The 21479-nt window shown below is 43.5% G+C and overlaps 1 protein-coding gene across 2 annotated transcripts in view; it reads right to left on the bottom strand.

Annotated features, from left to right (window-relative positions):
- EDIL3 (EGF like repeats and discoidin domains 3) overlaps window positions 1-21479 on the bottom strand; it is an 869353-nt gene that overhangs the window by 364903 nt on the left and 482971 nt on the right. For both annotated transcript variants that reach the window (XM_044276012.1, XM_044276013.1), the window contains exon 4: window positions 20091-20204. In XM_044276012.1, the coding sequence (XP_044131947.1) occupies window positions 20091-20204 (114 nt within the window). The remainder of the gene's footprint in view (window positions 1-20090; window positions 20205-21479) is intronic.

The raw sequence follows: 21479 nt of genomic DNA, 5'->3' as shown, positions 1-21479 counted from the left end.
TACAAAAAATGGCTAACGAAATCCCCCTCTTAAAAAAAACCCCTAATGATAATAGTTGAAATTCAATAACACATGGTCGTCACTAATGTTGAATACCTCTGAGGCCCTAACTATTAGGCATTCACAGTACAGAAAAGAGCAAGTAAGTATGTGGCTGGATGTATATTACACGGTTATTGGATATCAATTTTAAAGCAGCAAAAACTGCAAACAAATGCTGCACTACCCAAATGCACTATATATAAAGTATATTATTGGTATATAACACCCCTGCCTCATCAGTTATTTTGGGGAGTAACTGGTATATCACACAAGTAGAAATTTTTTGTTCCAATGTCTTTTGTCACCATCTGTAGCTGAGGTAACACAGCTCCAAATTTAAAGCAGAAGTATTCATTCCTGCCAATGATTGCTAAAACCTGCTGGGACCAAGAGACCAAAGCTGTATACTGCTTGGATAAAAGTTATGTCAAGTAAAGAAACGTTTGAACTTCATCCAAAGGTCTGGACATCATTTCTGCTGCAAAATGTATCTATTAATCCTACTATCAGTACACTTAAATTTATTGCAAGTGAGCCAGGAGTCCAGCCGTATCCAGGTAGGAGACACTGTGACACAATTACCACTATCCTACAGAGACATTATAGGCCATTACACCACTCTGGCATTCCTAATCTGGGACGTGCGTTATAGCACCTTGGAAGGGCCCCATGATAGTACCCTGCACATGCTGCAATTGGTGTCATAAACAAATACAGACTATTATCCACCTGAACCAACCACTGCATTAAAGTGACACCAGCATACCCCATTCCTGTGCACACCTATGCTTCAATCTGTTTTTTTGGGGGGCAACTGCTATATCACAACCATAGAAATTATTTGTTCCAATAGCGTTTGTCAGTATGTGAGTTGAGGTAACGCAGCAAAACCGCAAACAAATGCTGCACTACCCAAATGCACTATATAGAAAGTATATTATTGGTATATAACACCCCTGCTTCAATCAGTTTTATTGGGGGGGGGGCAACAGGTATATCACACCAGTAGAAATTACTTGTTCCAATAGCGTTTGTCAGTATGTGAGTTGAGGTAATGCAGCAAAATCGCAAACAAATGCTGCACTACCTAAATGCACTATATAGAAAGTATATTATTGGTATATAATACCCCTGCTTCAATCAGTTTTTTTTTAGGGGAACAGGTATATCACACCAGTAGAATTCACCGTCTACCGGCGTGCGCTTGTACTCGCGCATCTTACGATCACGCTCCAGTGACAGAATTAAGGACGGTACGTTATCCTTGTAACGGGGATCCAGCAGCGTGGCCACCCAGTAATCAGCACAAGTTAGAATGTGGACAACTCTGCGGTCATTGCGGAGACACTGCAGCATGTAATCGCTCATGTGTGCAAGGCTGCCCAGAGGCAACAAAAAGCTGTCCTCTGTGGGAGGTGTATCGCCTGTGTCCTCTGTATCCCCCCATCCACACACCAGTGATGGCCATGAGCTGGTCTGGGTGCCACCCTGTTGTGAACATGGTTCCTTTTCCTCCATCTCCTCATCCTCCACCTCCTCATCCTCCAGAACTGTGCCCTGGCTGGACAATTGTGTACCTTGGGTTTGTGGGTGCAGGAACCCACCCTTGGAGCCACTTGGGAATGACTGGCCGGAAACCCTACAAAATTATCCCTCTTCCTCCTCCTCCTCCTGTGCCACATCCTCTTCCATCATCGCCATGAGCGTTTTTTCAAGGAGGCATAGAAGTAGGATAGTAACGATGAGAACAGCGTTATCGGCACTGGCCATGTTGGTGGAGTACTCGAAACAGCGCAACAAGGAACACAGGTCTCGCATAGAAGCCCAGTCATTGGAGGTGAAGTGGTGCTGTTCCGCCGAGCGGCTCACCTGTGCGTGCTGCAGCTGAAACTCCACTATCGCCTGCTGCTGCTCGTACAGTCTGGCCAGCATGTGCAAGGTGGAGTTCCACCTTGTGGGCACGTCGCATATGAGGCGGTGAGCAGGAAGGCCAAAGTTACGCTGCAGCGCTGACAGGTGAGCAGCAGCAGTGTGAGAACACCGAAAGCGCGCACAGACGGCCCGCACTTTATGCAGCAGCTCTGACATGTCGGGGTAATTTTTAAGGAATCTCTGCACCACCAAATTCAGCAAATGCGCCAGGCAAGGGATGTGCATCAATCCGGCTAGTCCAAAAGCTGCTACGAGATTTCACCCATTATCGCACACCACCAGGCCGGGCTTGAGGCTGACTGGCACCAACCACTCATCGGTCTGTTGTTCAAGGCTCATCCATAGCTCCTGCGCAGTGTGGGGTTTGTACCCCAAACAGATAAGTTTTAAAACTGCCTGCTGTCGTTTACCCCTGGCTGTGCTGAAATTGGGGATGAAGGTGTTACGCTGATCGGATGAGGAGCTGGTAGAGGATGAGGAAGCAGAGTAGGAGGAGGAAGCAACAGGAGGCAAACTGAAGCGCCCTGCAATCCTCGGTGGTGGAAGGACATGCGCCAAACTGCTATCCGCCCCAGGCCCAGCCGCCACTGCATTTACCCAGTATGCTGTTATGGAGATATAACGGCCCTGACCGTGCTTACTGGTACACTTATCCGTAGTCAGGTGCACCTTGCCACAGATGGCGTTGCGCAATGCACACCTGATTTTGTCCCCTACTTGGTTGTGAAGAGAAGGGATGGCTCACCTTGAAAAGTAGTGGCGACTGGGCACGACTGGGACAGCCACCGCCATAAGGCTTTTAAAACTATCCGTGTCCACCAGACAGCATTTCAAAGGCAAGAAATTTAGAAATGCTGGCATTCAGGGCTAGGGATCGCGGGTGGGTAGGGGGGTACTACCTCTTACTCTCCAGCATTTGGGATATGGAGTGCTGAACGCTTCCGTGGGACATTGTGGAGATGCTTGGTGACCCTGGGGTTTCTGGCAGATCCTCTGTTTGAGGGGTGCCAGGTGGCACTGTAACTCCAGAGGTGGATGAAGAGGCCGCGACTGCAGCAGAAGAGGAAGCAGGAGGAGCCAGAGACCTTTCTTGGTTTTTGAGGTGTCTACTCCACTGCAGCTCGTGGTTTGCACTTAAATGCCTGGTCATGCAGGTTGTGCTCAGGTTGAGAACGTTTATGCCTCGCTTCAGGCTCTGATTGCACAGCGTGCAAACCACTTGTGTCTTGTCGTCAGCACATTGTCTGAAGAACTGCCACGCCAGGGAACTCCTTGGAGCTGGCTTTGGTGTGCTCGGTCCCTTGCTGCGGTGGCAGTATGAGGCGTACTGTCTAGAGGGACGGCCGCTCAGCTTTTGCACCCTGCTCCCTCTTCTGCTGTGCTGGTGGCTCTGTGCGACCACCGCCTCTTCCTCCGAACTACATCAGTCACTCGCATGACCTTGATTCCATGTGGGGTCGAGGACCTCATCGTCCTCCACATCATCTTCCACCCAGTCTTCACCCCTGACTTCCTTGTCAGTCTGCACACTTTTGAAAGCCCCAGCAGTTGGCACCTGTGTTTCGTCATCATCTGAGACAAGCTGTGATGGTCCTCCCATGTACTCATCTTGAAAAATAAGTGGTTGGGCATCGGTGCACTAAATCTCTTCCACTTCTGGGGCAGGGCTAGGTGGATGGCCCTGGGAAACCCTGCTAACAGAGTCATCAAAAAGCAGAAGAGACTGCTGCATGACTTGGGGCTCAGACTGCTTGGCTTATTTGCAAGGGGGTGAAATGAAAGACTGAAGGACATCGGCTGCAGGTGCCAACTGTGGTCTTTCAGCAGGAGACTGGGTGGGAGACAATGTGAAGGAACTGGATCCACTGTCAGCAGCCCAATCTACTATCGCCTGTACTTGTTCAGGCCTCTCCATTCGTTGAGCAGCATTAGGCCTGACCAAATACCGATGCAGGTTTTGTCACCTACTCGCACCTGAGGAAGGGGTTTCACTTGTGCGTGTAGCTGGCACAGATCGACCATGTCCTCTTCCTGCAACAGGAGCTCCACAAGCAGCACCACGACCTGGGCCATGTCCCTTATTTGACGCTCTCCTCATATTTTTTTTTTCATTTAGGATCTTTCCCTAAATGGGTGTTTAATTAATAGTAAAAAAAACAACAGTATGTAAAGGGTGTATCTCACACGGCCTCAACCAGCCTCAATTAAAGATTTCTTTACACAAAATGGCTGTATTTCAAATGGCTGAATCAAACCCCTGTATGTATAGGGGGGATCACACACACCCTGAATCAGTGAAGGCCTGAAGTAAATATATCTTTCCACAAAAAGGATGTTGTCACGGATGGTGTAACAGAAAACAAGAAGTTACAAATAAGGATCTGACTGGCTTCATCCAAAACTAAGGAACAAAAGGGTGACCCCCTATTTAAGCCCTGAAACCCTCCCTCTCTTCTCATCCCATGCAAAGATCTCTATGATAGAAAATTGCATGCCCTCGTGCCTCAACTGTATGACACCTGAACACCCTATAATAGTTATAATAGTGAGGGGACACGACCACCGGCTCCCTACACTTAATACAGAGGGAGTCATGGTCACCTAGGATCAAGCCAACAGGAAAACACAAATAAATGAACAGACTTATCTGTAGAAGCATCAGTTGTAGCTTGCAGCATGAGCACACTCCAGGAAGTTGTATAAACCACAAGGTGAGGCAGTATGGGGAAGAGATATATATGGAGGCAATCACTGCTAATAGATGACAGCTGGGAGAGGGAGGAGAGATGTCAAAATGAAAGCAAAACAAAAGAAGATCATGCAGGAGGTACTGAAGAGCGTCTATCAGAACTTCTCAAAGATCTGGTGGTGATAGATGCATTTCAAACGGCTGTATTTCAAATGCCTGATTTAAACCCCTTTATGTAGGGGGGTATCTCACACGGTCTAAACCTGTGTAGGCCTGAAGTATATATATCTTTGCACAAAATGGTGGTATTTCAAATGGCTGTATTTCAAATGCCTAATTCAAACCCCTGTATGTAGGGGGGTATCTCACAGGGTCTGAACCAGTGTAGGCCTGGATGTATTTCAAATGGCTGCATTTTAAATGCCTGATTCAAACAAATGTATGTAGGGGGGTATATCACAGGAGTCTGAACCAGTGTAGGCCTGAAGTAAATATATCTTTCCACAAAAAGGATGTATTTTAAATCACTGTATTTCAAATGCCTAATTCAAACCCCTGTATGTATAGTGGGGATCACAAACGCCCTGAATCAGTGTAGGCCTGAAGTAAATATATCTTTGCACACACAGGCTGTATTTCAAATGGCTGTATTTCAAATGCCTAATTCAAACCTCTGTATGTAGAGGTGGTATCTCACAGGACCTGAACCTCTGTAGGCCTGAATTCAATATTGGTACACCAAATGGCAGTATTTAAGATATCTGAATGTAATCCAAATGTATTATTGGTGTATCTCACAATGATATCTGCATCAAAGGCTGCCAACTAACTTTTTGGAGCCCAAATGACTGTTTGTTTAACAACTGAATTTGACAGCAGTATATGAGCCTATAATTTCACACGTGCTGATGCTGCAAGGTCTGAAAATAGAGTTTTTTTTTTTTTTAAAGTGTTTTTTTCAAACCCCAGAAAATGATGGGTGTATTTCTATCTTAAATTGTACACTGACTAATACAGATGTTGTAGATTGCCCAAACAGTCTTTTTTGCTAACAGAATATGAATGCTGTATATATTTAACTTGAATTTAACACTTGCAGATCTGGCAAATACTGTTTCTACCTTAAATTGCGCACTGACTAATCCAGAAGTTGTAGTTTGCCCCCCAAAAATTGTGATTTGCAATGTCCCAAAAGCTCAGATGTAGTCCTGGTGCACTGAGCATGCATAAATCCACCCACCTAACCAAAAACCACCCACCTAACTAACAGAATACTAAAAGTTAGTATTTTTGGTCAATGAGCTCAAGGCAGGGTAAAACGATAGTGCTCTGCACCCACACAACTATTTGTCTGTAGATTGCTGAGTTAGATTCTCTCCTATGCTCTCCCTGAAATCACAAGTCCAGCAGCATCCTCTACCTACACTTGTAACAGCAGAGTGACATGCAGCGCTACGTGACCCAAGCTTATATAGAGCCTGGGTCACATGCTGCTCTGGCCAATCACTGCCATGCCATTAGTAGGCATGGCTGTGATAGCCTCTTGGGGCAAGTAGTATGACGCTTGTTGATTGGCTGGTGTGCAGCCTTTCAAAAAGCGCCAAGAAAGCGGCGAACACCAAACCCGAACTTTTACGAAAATGTTCGGGTCCGGGGTCCAAAAATCCTAAAGTTCGGTACGAACCCGAACTTTACAGTTTGGGTTCGCTCAACCCTACTTATAACACATTGCACTGTAATATTGTTTTTAATTAAAAAATGGCCCCAAAATTGTCCTTTTTTTGGTAGAAGATGCCTTCTTCACTGTTTTAATAATAGTGGCTGACATTTTTGTGCAAATTTGTTGGAAACCAAACTTTTTAAGAAATTTGTAACAAATGTGATGTGTTTAGAATCAATTTTCACATCTCTAGTTCTAGATAAGTAACACTTAATTTTCTCAGCTTTTATTAGTTGTAAAATTAGCAAAATGGCAAGTATTTTCTTTTCTGTAATTCAGACAGAGGCACACTAAAACATCACTCCCCTTCTACGAACAAACTGAACACTGGTATTGACAATTGAATTAAATTTAACTGATATATTATTGCAACAGTATAATTCATTACATTTCTCTGGTATATTACTCTCACAGCATAATGCATTAAATTTAAATGCTTTATTTATGCAATTATTTAATGTGTTACATTTAACAGGTCTATACGACAATAATATAATGCATAGTATATCAACGCAGCAGTATAATCCGTTAAATTGAAAGTCTTTATTTACACAAGAGTATGTTTAATAAGTGTTTATTCAAGAAATTTAAAAAGATAAAAAATAAACAAAGTGTCTCACAGGGCAAAACAAACAAAGTAGGAGCATTAAATAGAACATCCTGGCCAGTACAAATCTAGCCACATACTTTCACTTAGATTCCCCAACACAAAAAAGCAAGAAGAGTTTAACAATTTCACCCCCCAGTCTACACGCACTGCAATCTCGTACTGCTCAACAGTAAAATCTGCTACCGAAGGCCAAAAAAATAACTCTACATCAAATAATTTCTGTTCAACTTTACAATAAAGGTACGGCCTAGAGGATGCCTACAGGAGCCCTGAGCCCAGTGACACAGAAAAATAACTTTTATCTGTCTTGGGGCCACAGGGAGCAGAGCCAAAAATTCTGGTGAATTCCTGAAGATGCTCCAGTCTTGCCAAAGTTGCAATAATTTGTCAGAATAGCCAGAAGCTTCAGCAGAGAGTTTCTCCATGCAGAACAAGTGGGACATTTCCACCTGGCACTCTAACAGACCTCCAATGACATGGTATGACCAATATAGCTTGGAAAAACAGATACAAATGCTACCAGTGAAGAACAAGTCAGTTTCTTACTAGTAATGAGAGAGTACAAATGAAAATAACATCCCAAAAGGATTTAAATTGATCACACGTACCTACCATAATGCCCCTACCTATTCCACAACGCCATCATGTTTCTGGAACTGTTCGCCGGCGAATAGTTCGGGACATCTCTAGTAGCACCTAGGAGGACCACCGCAGCACCTCTCGGACGATGACGAAACACAGGTGCAAACTGCTGTGGCTTTCAAAAGTGTGCAGACCGACAAGGAGGGCTGGGGTGAAGACTGGGTGGAAGATTATGTGGAGGACAATATGGTCCTCGACCCCACATGGAATCAAGGTCATGCGAGTGACCTGTGTAGTTCGAAGGAAGAGGCGGTGGTTTCATAGAGCCACCAACACAGCAGAAGAGGGAGCAGGGCGCAAAAGCGGAGCGGCGCAAAAGCGGAGCGGCGCAAAAGCGGAGCGGCCGTCCCCTAGACAGTACGCCTGCTACTGCCCAACACAGCAAGGGACCGAGCACACCAAAGCCAGCTCCAAGGAGTTCCCTGGCATGGCAGTTCTTCAGACACTGCGCTAACGACAAGAAACTTTGCACGCTGTGCAATCAGAGCCTGAGGCAAGGCATAAACGTTCTCAACCTGAGCACAACCTGCATAACCAGGCATCTAAGTGCAAAGAACAAGCTGAAGTGAAGTAGACACCTTAAAAACCAGGAAAGGTCTCTTATTTCCTATTCTGCTGCAGTCTCGGCCTGCTTATCCACCTCTGGAGTGAAAGTGGCACCTGCCACCCCGCAAACAGAGGATCTGCCAGTAACATCACCACCTGGGTCACCAAGCATCTCCACAAAGTCCCACGGAAGCGTTCAGCTCTCCATCTCCCAAACACTGGAGCAGAAGAGGAAGTACCCCCCTACCCACCCGCGATCCCTCGCCCTGAATGCCAGCATTTCAAAATCACTGGCTTTTGAAATGCTGTCATTCCGTCTGGTGGAGACGGAGACTTTTGAAAGCCTTATGGCGGTTGCTGTCCCACAGTACATCGTGCCCAGTCGTTTCTACTTTTCCAGGCGAGCCATCCCTTCCCTGCAAAACCAAGTAGGGGACAAAATCAGGTGTGCACTGTGCAACACCATCTATGGCAAGTTCCACCTAACTACGGATACGTGGATCAGTAAGCACGGTAAGGGACGTTATATCTCCCTAACAGCACACTGGGTAATTGCAGTGGCAGCTGGGCCTGAGGAGGATAGCAGTTTGGCACATGTCCTTCACCACCGAGGATTGCAGGGTGCTTCTTATTGCCTCCTGTTGCTTCCTCCTCCTACTCTGCTTCCTCATCCTCTACCGCCTCCTCATCCAGTCAGCATAACACCTTCACCACCAAGTTCAGCACAGCCAGGGGTAAACGACAGCAGGCAGTATTAAAACGTATCTGTTTGGAGGACAAAGCCTACAACGTGCAGGAGCTGTGGACTGGCCTTGAACAACAGACTGATGAGTGGTTGGTGCCAGTCAGCCTCAAGCCCGGCCTGGTGGTGTGTGATAATGGTAGAAATCTTGTAGAAGATCTGGGACTAGCCGGTTTGATGCACATCACTTGCCTGGTGCATGTGCTGAATTTTGTGGTGCAGAGGTTCCTTAAAAATTGCCCTGATATGTCAGAGCTGCTGCATGTGGGGGCCCTCTGGGCGCACTTTCGGCGTTCTCACCCTGCTGCTGTTCGCCTGTCAATGATGCAGCGTAACTTCGGCCTTCCTGCTCACCGCCTCATATGCAATGTGCCAAAAAGGTGGAACTCCACCTTGCACATGCTGACCAGACTGTGCAAGCAGCGGCAGGTGGGTTCCTGCACCCACAAACGCCAGGTACACAATTGTCCAGCCAGGGCACAGTCCTGGAGGATGAGGAGAAGGAGATGGAGGAGGAGGAACCATGTTCACAGCAGGGTGGCACCCAAACTAGCTCATGGCCATCACTGTTGCGTGGCTGGGGGGATACAATTACATGCTGCAGTGTCTCCGCAACTTGTGCTGATTACTGGGTGGCCACACTGCTGGATTAAAAGGACAACGTACTGACCTTAATTCCGCCACTGGAGAGTGATCGTAAGATGCGCGAGAACAAGCACACGCTGGTAGACACACTGCTGGTGGCATTCCTACCTGACAGCGGGGCCACAATGGAAGCACAAGGCAAAGGCAGAGGAGGAGGAAGAGGTTGCCAATGCAGCTGGAGCACCACCAGCACCTCAGAAGGCAGGGTTAGCATAGCCGACATGTGGAAAAGCTTTGTCAGCATGCCAGAACAACTTGCATCACCAGCTGATATGGAACGTCTTAGCAGGAGGCAGCATTTCACCAACATGGTGGAGCAGTATGTGTGCACACACCTGCACGTACTGAATGACGAGTCTGCCCCCTTCAACTTCTGGGTCTCCAAATTGGGCACATGGCCTGAGCTTGCCCTTTACGCCTTTGAGGTGCTGACCTGCCGTGCAGCCAGTGTATTTTCCGGTCCCCACTGACTTCAATGGGGTTCGGGTTCAAGTTCGGGTCAAGTTCGTGTCCCGAACTCGAACATCCAGGTGTCCGCTCAACTCTATTTTTAAGGTGAATAGGTCAAGTGAATAGGTCCACATCCGTGATGCGGTGCCAGAATGACCAGGGCCCTTATTTTGCAGACCCGCTATAGGGGCCAGGCCGGCACATGGTCGTGGGCATGAGCCCTAAGTATGATGTCAGTTCAAGCATTGAAACATCTGCATGGACTGTGTTTTCATGTGGGTTTTCTCCAAATGTCTGCTTACGATTCAAAAACATTTCAGATACAGTCATGTGAAAAAATTAGGACACCCTTTGAAAGCATGTGGTTTTTTGTAACATTTTTAATAAAAGGTTATTTCATCTCCGTTTCAACAATACAGAGAGATTAAAGTAATCCAACTAAACAAAGAAAACTGAAGAAAAGTCTTTTCAAGATCTTCTGTAAATGTCATTCTACAAAAATGCCTATTCTAACTGAGGAAAAAGATAGGACACCCTCACATGTATTCCCTCTTAAATTGGCTCAGATCTCACACAGGTATATCACACCAGGTGCACATAATTAATAGATCGTTACTCTGCATGTTGAATGAGGCTTGCCCTATTTAAACCTCAGACATTTAGTTTGGTGTGCTCCTGACTGTTGAAGTGAGAGTGAGCACCATGGTGAGAGCAAAAGAGCTGTCAGAGGACTTCAGAAAAAAGATTGTAGCAGCCTATGAGTCTGGGAAGGGATTTAAAAAGATCTCAAAAGATTTTGAAATCAGCCATTCCACTGTCCGGAAGATAGTCTACAAGTGGAGGGCTTTCAAAACAACTGCCAACATGCCCAGGACTGGTCGCCCCAGCAAGTTCACCCCAAGAGCAGACCGCAAGATGCTAAAAGAGGTCTCCAAAAACCCTAAAGTGTCATCTCGAGAACTACAGCAGGCTCTGGCTACTGTTGATGTAGAAGTACATGCCTCTACAATCAGAAAGAGACTGTACAAGTTTAACTTGCATGGGAGGTGTGCAAGGAGGAAACCTTTGCTTTCCAAGAGAAACATCGAGGCCAGACTGACATTTGCCAGAGATAAAGTTGACAAAGACCAGGACTTCTGGAATAATGTTCTTTGGACAGATGAGTCCAAAATTGAATTATTTGGACACAACAGCAGAGGACATGTTTGGCGTAAACCAAACACAGCATTCCAAGAAAAGAACCTCATACCAACTGTGAAGCATGGAGGTGGAAGTGTCATGGTTTGGGGCTGCTTTGCTGCAGCAGGACCTGGTCAGCTCACCATCATAGAATCCACAATGAATTCTACTGTGTATCAGAAGGTGCTTGAAGAACATGTGAGACCATCAGTTAGAAAATTAAAGCTGAAGCGGAACTGGACCATGCAACATGACAATGACCCAAAACATACTAGTAAATCAACCAAAGATTGGCTGAAAAAGAAGAAATGGAGAGTCCTGGAATGGCCAAGTCAAAGTCCAGATTTGAATCCCATTGAGATGCTGTGGGGTGACTTGAAAAGGGCTGTACGTGCAAGAAACCCCTCAAACATCTCACAGCTGAAAAAGTTCTGCATTGAGGAGTGGGGTAAAATTTCCTCAGACCGATGTCGAAGACTGGTAGATGGCTACAAGAACCGTCTCACTGCAGTTATTTCAGCCAAAGGAGGTAACACTCGCTATTAGGGGCAAGGGTGTCCTATCTTTTTCCTCAGTTAGAATAGGCATTTTTGTAGAATGACATTTACAGAAGATCTTGAAAAGACTTTTCTTCAGTTTTCTTTGTTTAGTCGGATTACTTTAATCTCTCTGTATTGTTGAAACGGAGATGAAATAACCTTTTATTAAAAATGTTACAAAAAACCACATGCTTTCAAAGGGTGTCCTAATTTTTTCACATGACTGTAGATTAAACTGTTGTATATACTGAAACTATAAAACTAAAATGGAAATAAAAAAAATTAAAAATAAAAACAATGAGCTTTTCTAAGATAAATTCTGCCTCCTTTTATGCCATAAACTTGTGTAGTGCATCACTTGCATCACATTTATGTGTTTTAGATATGCAAATTATCAAAATTAGTGCAAAGGAAAACTGGCTTAGTTGCCGATATCAATCAGAGCTCCTTTTAAAAATGAAAGGTGTATTCTGATTGGTTGCTATGAGCAAATAAAGCAGTGATTTTTTGGCCCGGTTTTGATAAATCTTCCGCATAATGTATCTCCCTAGTCACTTATTGAAAAAGTCTAGGGAAAGGGGTGTGGTTTAGAAAACGGAAATGGCTTTAATGTGCCTCTGTGATAAATGTTGTGTTTGTTCTGCCTACCTAGTCTAGTTTTAAGATGTCTAAATTGAAAACAATTGGGCAGACTATTTAACCTTGCTGACTGTCCGTTGACTATATACATCCCGGTGGTGGCTGATATCTCAGCGCAGTTGCCCAGAGCACACTGTCAGTGACAACAAGGCTTCTCATAGAGAAGACAGGGATGGCTTTTCAACATCCCTGCCTTGCCCCATTGCTTTATTCAGAGTGCTCAACGAGCGCAGTGTATACAGATCAGGAAGTGGCTATGCTACTTCCTTCTCCAGTCCCAGCCGTCACATAACCTAGGCCAGGAGTCTGCAAAGCTGGCTGGGTCTTATAAGACATAAATCAGCTCTGAAGGGATGTTATAGAACAGTGTTGGCAAACCTTTTAGAGACCGAGTGCCCAAACAGCAACCCAAAACCCACTTATTTATCGCAAAGTGCCAACACAGTAATTTAACCTGAATACTACAGCCGAATATAATATATCTTCCATGTACTTCATCAGTTCGCTATAATAGCTGCCTACATTCAATGCGCTGCCTGTGCTGTTCATAGTGCGCCCTGTGCTGATGAACGGCAGGAAAAGTCTAAGGCATATTGGTGCACCATAGACTGTTTCCTGGGTGCGGGTGCCCACAGAGAGGGCTGTGAGTGCCGCTTCTGGCCCCTGTGCCATAGGTTCACCCCAACTATTATAGAGAGATGTACAACCGCTCTGAGGGCTGTGTTCCCTCTGTAACTGGTGCTACTGAGTCAGCAGGAGAAATCAGCAGCAAAAAAAATGTAATGTTAAATCTCCCCCAAAGATCTTGTATTACTTCATGACAGTACAAAGTGTAAAACAAAAATAAAAATAAAATAAGACAAAATAAAAAAGTCACCACATGCCGCACCACAGCTTCTAGCCCCAGCCACCATAACCTATACATCCCATATATCAAAATGACTGTTAAAGTTATAAAAAATATAAAAGCAAAAAATACTAAAATAAAAATGACAACAATAAAGGACCATGTATGACTGAAAAAAGTGCAAAAATCATTAACATAACCAAATGAACGTTGTGGCTTTCAAGGTTGTGGCTCATGCTGTGTGATATATTTGCTGCATCGTGCTAGACACGTTGCACTCTTGGTGGGCTTACTGTATGATGAAATTATTGGCGCATACAAGTCACTCCCACCTTTTTCTAAGCCACAAACATTTTCTAGACTCTGTCTAGCGAGGTGCAAAAAAGGATCTTAAACACCTAACACATCTTGCACAAAACTGTTCTTTGGGGGCGCTAATTGATCCAGAATTCTGGTGCATTTAGCTTAGTAAATCTCCCCAGTATTAATAAATCTCCTCCATTGTCTTTGCCATTTGTTTCGACAACTCAAAAATAGCAGAAATGTTATCGTTGAAATTCTTAGGAAAGGTATTATTTTCTATTCATACATTTAAATCCCAACATCAGTGAAAACAAACCATACTACAAGAAAAGGCAGATTTTTACCTTAAGCAACAAAATAAAAATGTGTGTGAGGAATAACAACAGGGATGAAATGGTAGATATGAATACAATTTAAACCCTATTAGTATCAACATTCTAGCAGGGAGAGGGAATATGCACACCGGGATCAACACATGAATAATAATTGGACTGCGTTCCCACTGTAAAGGTTAAAAAATGGTCAGAACACCTGGAGCATGACGCATTTCACAGTAATATTTGCTTTTCATATTAAATCCAAGGCAGAACTGCATGCACGGAGCCTGTATAGGACACATGGAGTCCCTGTTACTTTGTACTATGGAAGGGAATCCCTGTGGCTTTGTAGTAAGGAGCTGTAGACACTACATACACTGAACAAAAATGTAAACGCAACACTTCTGGTTTTGCTCCCATTTTGCATGAGCTAAACTCAAAGATCTGAAACATTTTCTACATACACAAAAGACCCATTACTCTCAAATATTGTTCACAAATCTGTCTAAATCTGTGTTATCTCATTTACTGAGATAATCCATGCCACCTCACAGGTGTGGCATATCAAGGTGCTGATTAGACAGCATGAATATTGCACAGGTGTGTCTTAGACTGCCCACAATAAAAGGCCACTCTGAAATGTGCAGTTTGATCACACACCACAATGTCACAGATGTTGCAACGTTTGAGGGAGCGTACAATTGGCATGCTGACTGCAGGAATGTCTACGAGAGCTGTTGCCCGTGCAATGAATGTTCATTTCTCTATCATAAGCCGTCTACAAAGGCGCTTTAGAGAATTTGGCAGTACATCCAACCGGCCTCACAACCAGAGAACATGTGTAACCACACCAGCCCAGGACCTCCACATCCAGCATGTTCACCTCCATGATCGTCTGAGACAAGCCATCCGGACAGCTGCAGAAACAATCGGTTTGCATAACCAAATAAGCTCTGCACAAACTGTCAGAAACCGTCTCAGGGAAGCTCATCTGCATGCTCGTCATCCTCATAGGGAGGGGTCTGGACCTGACTGCAGTTTGTCGTAACGGACTTGAGTGGGCAAATGCTCACATGCTGTTTGGTACGTTGCAGAGGCATTCTGTTCACGGATGAGTCCCAGTTTTCACTGTTCAGGGCAGATGGCAGACATCATGTGTGGCATCGTGTGGGTGAGCGGTTTGCTGACGTTAGCATTGTGGCTTGGGTGGCCCATGGTGGCAGCGGGGATATGGTATGGGAAGGCATATGTTATGGACAATGAACACAGGTGCATTTCATTAATGGCATTTTGAATGCACAGAGATAGCGTGACGAGATCCTGAGGCCCATTGTTGTGCCATTCATCCACGACCATCGCCTCATGTTGCAGCAGGATAATGCACGGCCCCATATTACAAGGATCTGTACACAATTCCTGAAATCTGAGAACATCCCAGATCTTGGATGGCCAGCATACTCACCGGACATGTTACCCATTGTGCATGGTTGGGATGCTCTGGATCGGCGTATACGACAGCGTGTTCCAATTCATGCCAATATTCTGCAACCTCGCACAGCTATTGATGAGGAGTGGACCAACATTCCACAGGCCACAATCAACAACCTGATCAACTCTATGCGACGGAGGTGTGTTGCACTGCGTGAGGCAAATGGTGGCCACAACAGATACTGACCCACCCAGTAAGTCAAAACTGTGCGCATTTCAGAGTTGGCTTTTATTGTGGGCAGTCTAAGGCACATCTGTGCAATATTCATGCTGTCTAATCAGCACCTTGATATGCCATACCTGTGAGGTGGGATGGATTATCTCGGCAAAGTAGAAGTGCTCACTAACACAGATTTAGACAGATTCGTGAACAATATTTGAGAGTAATGGGTCTTTTGTGAATGTAGAAAATGTTTCAGATCTTTGAATTCAGCTCATGCAAAATGGGAGCAAAACCAAAAATGTTGAGTTTATATTTTTGTTCAGTGTAGAATGCTGTATTATATCTCCATGAATCAATATATAATAGTATTTTCCCTTAGGCACAATGCTTAGAGGATAAGAACACCCCCCAAAATATGACATCTGCTGCATCTTTTGCCTGTTTGATACATAAGGGATCCATCAGAGAAATGGGCTTTCTTGAAATCAGAGGCCTACGGATGTACAGTAGGGTCCCATAGAGGGATCTGTGGGTTCTTAATGGGCCAAGCAATATGGCGCTTAAGTTCAGCGTTGTATGAGGCTATTTTCCCCTAGGAGAAATACTTCTAGAGAAGAAGTTGAGAGTTGACATGCAATTCAACTGTTATAAATATGCCTACCGGAAATCATAGGCTTACTAAGGTACTGTACAATAGGAGCTCTTAAATCTCAATAGGATCATTGTAAAACTTAGAAGAGGTATGGAGTCAATACAACAATCAGCAGAGTCCCAAAGGAGTAAAACAAACAAAGAAACAAACAAATACAATAAGAATCTTAAAGGGACACTTTCATTAATTGTATTATTATATTTTTTTATTTATTTTTTTTACAAAAAAATGGATGGATGTTTTAGACGCCGATCTTAATAAGCCCCTGCACTGGCAATACAGTTATGTAGACCCTTCCAGCTTCCTTGCTGCCTTTCATTTAGACAATTTTCTACACCTAAGGCCTCTTGAACATGACCGTATGGATTTGGCCTCTTGCAGTGAAGATATGGAGGGTATACCTTGAAGCTCCGCAACAGTTTCCGTATGCGATCCGTTGTTTGCGCAGTTTTACTGTAATGTAAAGTAATTGTTTTTAACAGTAAACACATGGGCAAAGTGGGCATGCATCCGCAAAAAACAGATGACATACGGATGTGTTCTGTATGCATTCTGTATTTTTTTGCTGACCCATTGTCTTGAATGGGGCCACAGATCGTTATTTGCGGGCAATAATAGGACAAGTTCTATCTTTCAGCAGAACGGATATACGGAAATTAAATGCATATGGAATGCACACGGAATCTGCAAAAACGGAACGGAAACGGAGAATTAAACGTTTGTGTGCAAGAGGCCTAAAACAGATATAGAAAATGGTGGATGAGATGGACCTGCCGGCTCGTCCCCTTCTCCGCCCACACCACAACCACTTTTTTAGACATAACGTAAACAGGGAAAAGTCTCAGATTGCAGTGCAAATTACCTTTGGGCTGAAATCTGCACCAGAAATACATCCAATATAGGCGTATTTCTGATCGTAAATCACCCCCATAAATGTTAATTTCACTCCATGTATAATTTTCCTGCCCTGGCTCTTTAACATCCTCTTTGTTTGAACTTTTAGCATGGCGGACACATTCACATTTCCCCCCTCACAACTGCAGTAAACTGACAATGGAGTACCTATGTACATAGGACATGTTATCATTTTGCGCAGACTGCTACAAAAGGACAGTATTTAGTATTTCATTTTCAGTGGCATAATACTGAAAAGAAAAACATCCAAAATATTATAAAATAGGAGCCTGCATTATGTTTGATATGCAGAGCAGTTGGATAGTAAATTAAGCAGACACCAGACTCACACGATTGATATCTCCTCTATTCATCAGACGCAACATGCCTCGTACAAAGATTACATTTTCAGTGGCATAATACTGAAAAGGAAAACATCCAAAATATTATAAAAAATGTTTTTTTTTTAGTAATGGGGCAAATTTACTAATAGTGTCGTACTTTACACAGTCTAAGGGCTCATTCACATGAACGTGTTCTGCCCGTTGCCGCATTGAGCCCTGCATTTGCGGATCCGCAATACACGGGCATCGCGTCCGCAAATCCGGAGATGCGGAACGATGCGGAACAGAAGCAAGGAATGGAACACTACGCAAGTACTATGGAGTGCTTCCTGGGGTTCCATGCCTCCTCACTGCAAAAAGATAGAACTTGCTCTATCTTTTTGCGGAACGGACGGATCGCGGACCAATTCAAGTGAATGGGTCCGTGATCCCCATGCGGATGGGCCACGGTCAACGCCCATGCATTGCGGACTGTAATTTGTGGTCCACAGCACGAGCACGGGCTTAACACGGTCATGTGAATAAACCCTTAATGTTAATTTACTACATTTTTGTAAATTTGGAGTGTCGTAAATTCTGCATCAGATTTATGCTAGAATTTTGTCTGTGCGCCAAAAATGTTTTCCATGCGCCAAAAAATCTGTCCATGCGCTATGAAAACTGTCTACTGTGGTAAAGTCTAGCGGGAGAATTTATCATGAGGGGAAAATTTGAAGTCAGTTTTACTTAAATCTGTGTTAGGCCCTTTTCACACGGGCGAGATTTCGTGAGGTGAATGCATTGCACCCGTACTGAATACGGACCCATTAATTTCTATGGGGCTGCTTACATGAGCGGTGATTTTCACGCATCACTTGTGCGTTGCGTGAAAATTGCAGCATGTTCTATATTTTTAATTTTTCCCATAGAAGTGAATGGGGCTGCGTAAAAAACTCAAGCAACCGCAAGCAAGTACGGATGCGGTGCAATTTTCATGCACTGTTGCTAGGAGACGATCGAGTTGGCTACCCGATCATTATTATTTTGCCTTATAACTTGGTTACAAGGAAAAATAAAAGCATTCTTAATACAGAATATATAGTACAATAGGGCTGGAGGGGTTAAAAAAATTAAAAAATAAGTAAACTCACCTTAATCCACTTGTTTTCATCTTTGCTGTGCACAGGAAAAGGACCTGTGGTGACGTCACTGCGATCATCACATGGTGATGGATCATGTGATGGACCATGTGATAAGCGCAGTGATGTCATCAAAGGTCCTGAAGAAAGAAGAAAAGAGAAGCTGGGCTGCGCAAACAAGTGGATTAAGGTGAGTTACATATTTTTTTTTTAACCCCTTAAGCCCTATTGTACTATGCATTCTGCATTAAGAATGCTATTATTTTCCCTTATAACATGTTATAAGGGAAAATAATTAAATCTACACAACACCTAACCCAAACCCGAACTTCTGTGAAGAAGTCCGGGTCTGGGTACCAAACATGCAGATTTTTCTCACGCGCATGCAAAATGCATTACAATGTTTTGCACTCTCGTGGAAAATCGTGCATGTTCCTGAAACGCACACGCATCTTTTCCCGCAACGTCCGTGTGAAACCAGCCTTAGAGTACTTTAAGCCACATTTATTAAATGTCTCATGTTACTTGATAAATTTGTTTTATCCTTAGACCTAACACTTTTGTCTAGAGAAGCGACTCCAGTTTTCCTACTCCACCCTCCTCCTGGAGTGATATTGCAGCTATTTCTAAATAAATAAATAAAAATTATCTGGAGGGAAACTCATTAACTTCGCTAACCGCATTCACTTTTCTACTCACATTACAAAACTGGAGTGAATGGTGAAAAAATGCAACAAGTTGCAAAATTGTTCAATCACGTGAGCGCTGAAAGTCGCAAAAGCGCTATTTTTGCGACTTTTTGAATGCCAGAATTCTGGTGAGAAGGAATGATAAATCAAGGCCTAAGTTTACACCAATCATTAGTTGGTCTAGTTTTATTCCAAAAATGTAACAACATTTTTAGGTCATGTCCCTTTCTAGAAAACCTACACCCCTTTTCTAGTTAGGCTACACCCATTGTCAGATGAGTCTCAAAAAAGTTGGTAAAACAGTAGATGTGATGCAAGGCATGCACGCCAGTTTTGTGCCAAAAAATGGTGCATTTTCATTAGTAAATCTGCCCCACTCAGTTTAAAAATCTGCACCCCTCTCCTGATGGAAGCATCAGTATTATTTGGTTGTCAGTATGTATATGGTGTAAAGTGATACATCCTATTAACTATACAGCTCGCTACATTCCTGCAGCACAATACATCAATATAAGATTACAATGGGAGGCTCAAGAGATTAACAAGAAAGCATTTGCCTTAGCATGGTAATAGAAAAATAGATGTTGGTCCCTATCATGAAGACGGCACAGATCTGCAGAGCTGATAGGAGCCTGCGCTATGTTTGATATGCAGAGCATTTGGATAGTAAATTAAGCAGACACCAGACTCACACGATTGATATCTCCTCTATTCATCAGATGCAACATGCCTCTTACAAAAGAAATCACATTCTCAGCCTGATCGTGTTGTAAAAGCGGAATTCCAAGACAAGATGATCCTTACGCCTTAAGTAATTGTGGAAATGTTTCGATAAATTTGTCTGTCCGCACAGGAACCTTGCAGGTATAATTGTATCAACCAAGCAATAGATCTACTCACTGTACTGGCAGTTCCTTCCCATGTATTCACCGGGGCATTCACAAGAGTAGTTAGCCACAAGATCTGTGCAAATTCCACCATTCCGACATGGATCCCTTTCACATTCGTTTACATCTAAAGAAACAAAGTATTTATTTATTTATTTATTTACTTGTAAAGATCTTGTATATATTATAACAGAAGTTCACATATTGCAGTTTTTGTGCAATTTTTTATATGTAGTAGATTCTACACAGCAAAAAGTATAATGCCAAGCGCATTGACAGTGGAAGTGATGAGGATTTCAGTCTGTATTCCAGAATAAAAATCAGCATCAAAGTAGAATATAATGCAAGTGAAAGGAGGTTAGAAAAAGCCCCTTCTACAGGCAGCTGAAAAATTCCTTTCTGGTTTCAGAACATGCTGAGGGTTTTAAAATCTGCAACATGCTATGATCTGCAATGGATTTGTTTCTGATTACAATGCAAAAAAGGTGAAATCCAGGACGACATTTGCATGAAATTCCTCTAAGACATATGGATTTTGACAAGGATTTAAGTTCCAGTGCACATGGCCTCAAGGAAATGCTAGGCATCTTATATTTTCCTGACTTTATCCTCACTTTGGCTAAAATAAAAACTGTATGTGGAAAAAAATAAACACATCAAAATGTGAAAGATGAAGGTAGGCTTGGGGCAGGTTCACAAATAGGGGAGGACTATGGTCAAGAATTAGCAAGCATTCATACAAGTACAGTATATAGTACAAAGAAAACTGCAGCAGTACAGACCCATTAAAGAGCCTTGAAAATATAACTTAAAGAACTTGTACTTAGACAATAACGGTGGTCCCGATTTACACGAATGAATGAAGCAGTAGTAAAACATGCACACTGCCAATTAATTAATTCTCTATGGGCTCCATTCTCATGAGAGACCCCACCATCAGAAGCTTCTCCCCTATGCTGTGGATAGGGGATACATTCTATCCTGGTAAAAATACACTTTAAACTTTCAAGAGCAAAACATGGCCGCATTCTTCCAGAAATAGTGCCACATATGTGCCTGGTTTGTGTCTTGTACTGCAACTCAGCTCCACTGAAGGAATTAGGACTAAGCTACAGTGGTACACATCCCTAATTTGGGAAGAAAGCAGCATTTTTGATCCTGTACAACCCCTTTCAATTACATTCTGAAATACATTGGCAGTAAACTATAACACACAATAATCACAAGTTTGGAAACTGTCAATATTTTAGATTTATTCAGCATCAGTTTCAATATATTTCCAGTTACATTATATCTGTTAGCTCTTTATTGCGCCTTTTCAGTAACTTTCACTTTAAAGGGTTTGGCCGGTTTCAGAAGGAAACTGGACAAGACAGGAGATCTGCTTGCAATAAAGAAGTGG

This window comes from Bufo gargarizans, chromosome 1 (assembly GCF_014858855.1).
Source record: "Bufo gargarizans isolate SCDJY-AF-19 chromosome 1, ASM1485885v1, whole genome shotgun sequence".
Lineage (NCBI taxonomy): Eukaryota > Metazoa > Chordata > Amphibia > Anura > Bufonidae > Bufo > Bufo gargarizans.
This window is presented reverse-complemented; position numbering and strand designations above follow the sequence as displayed.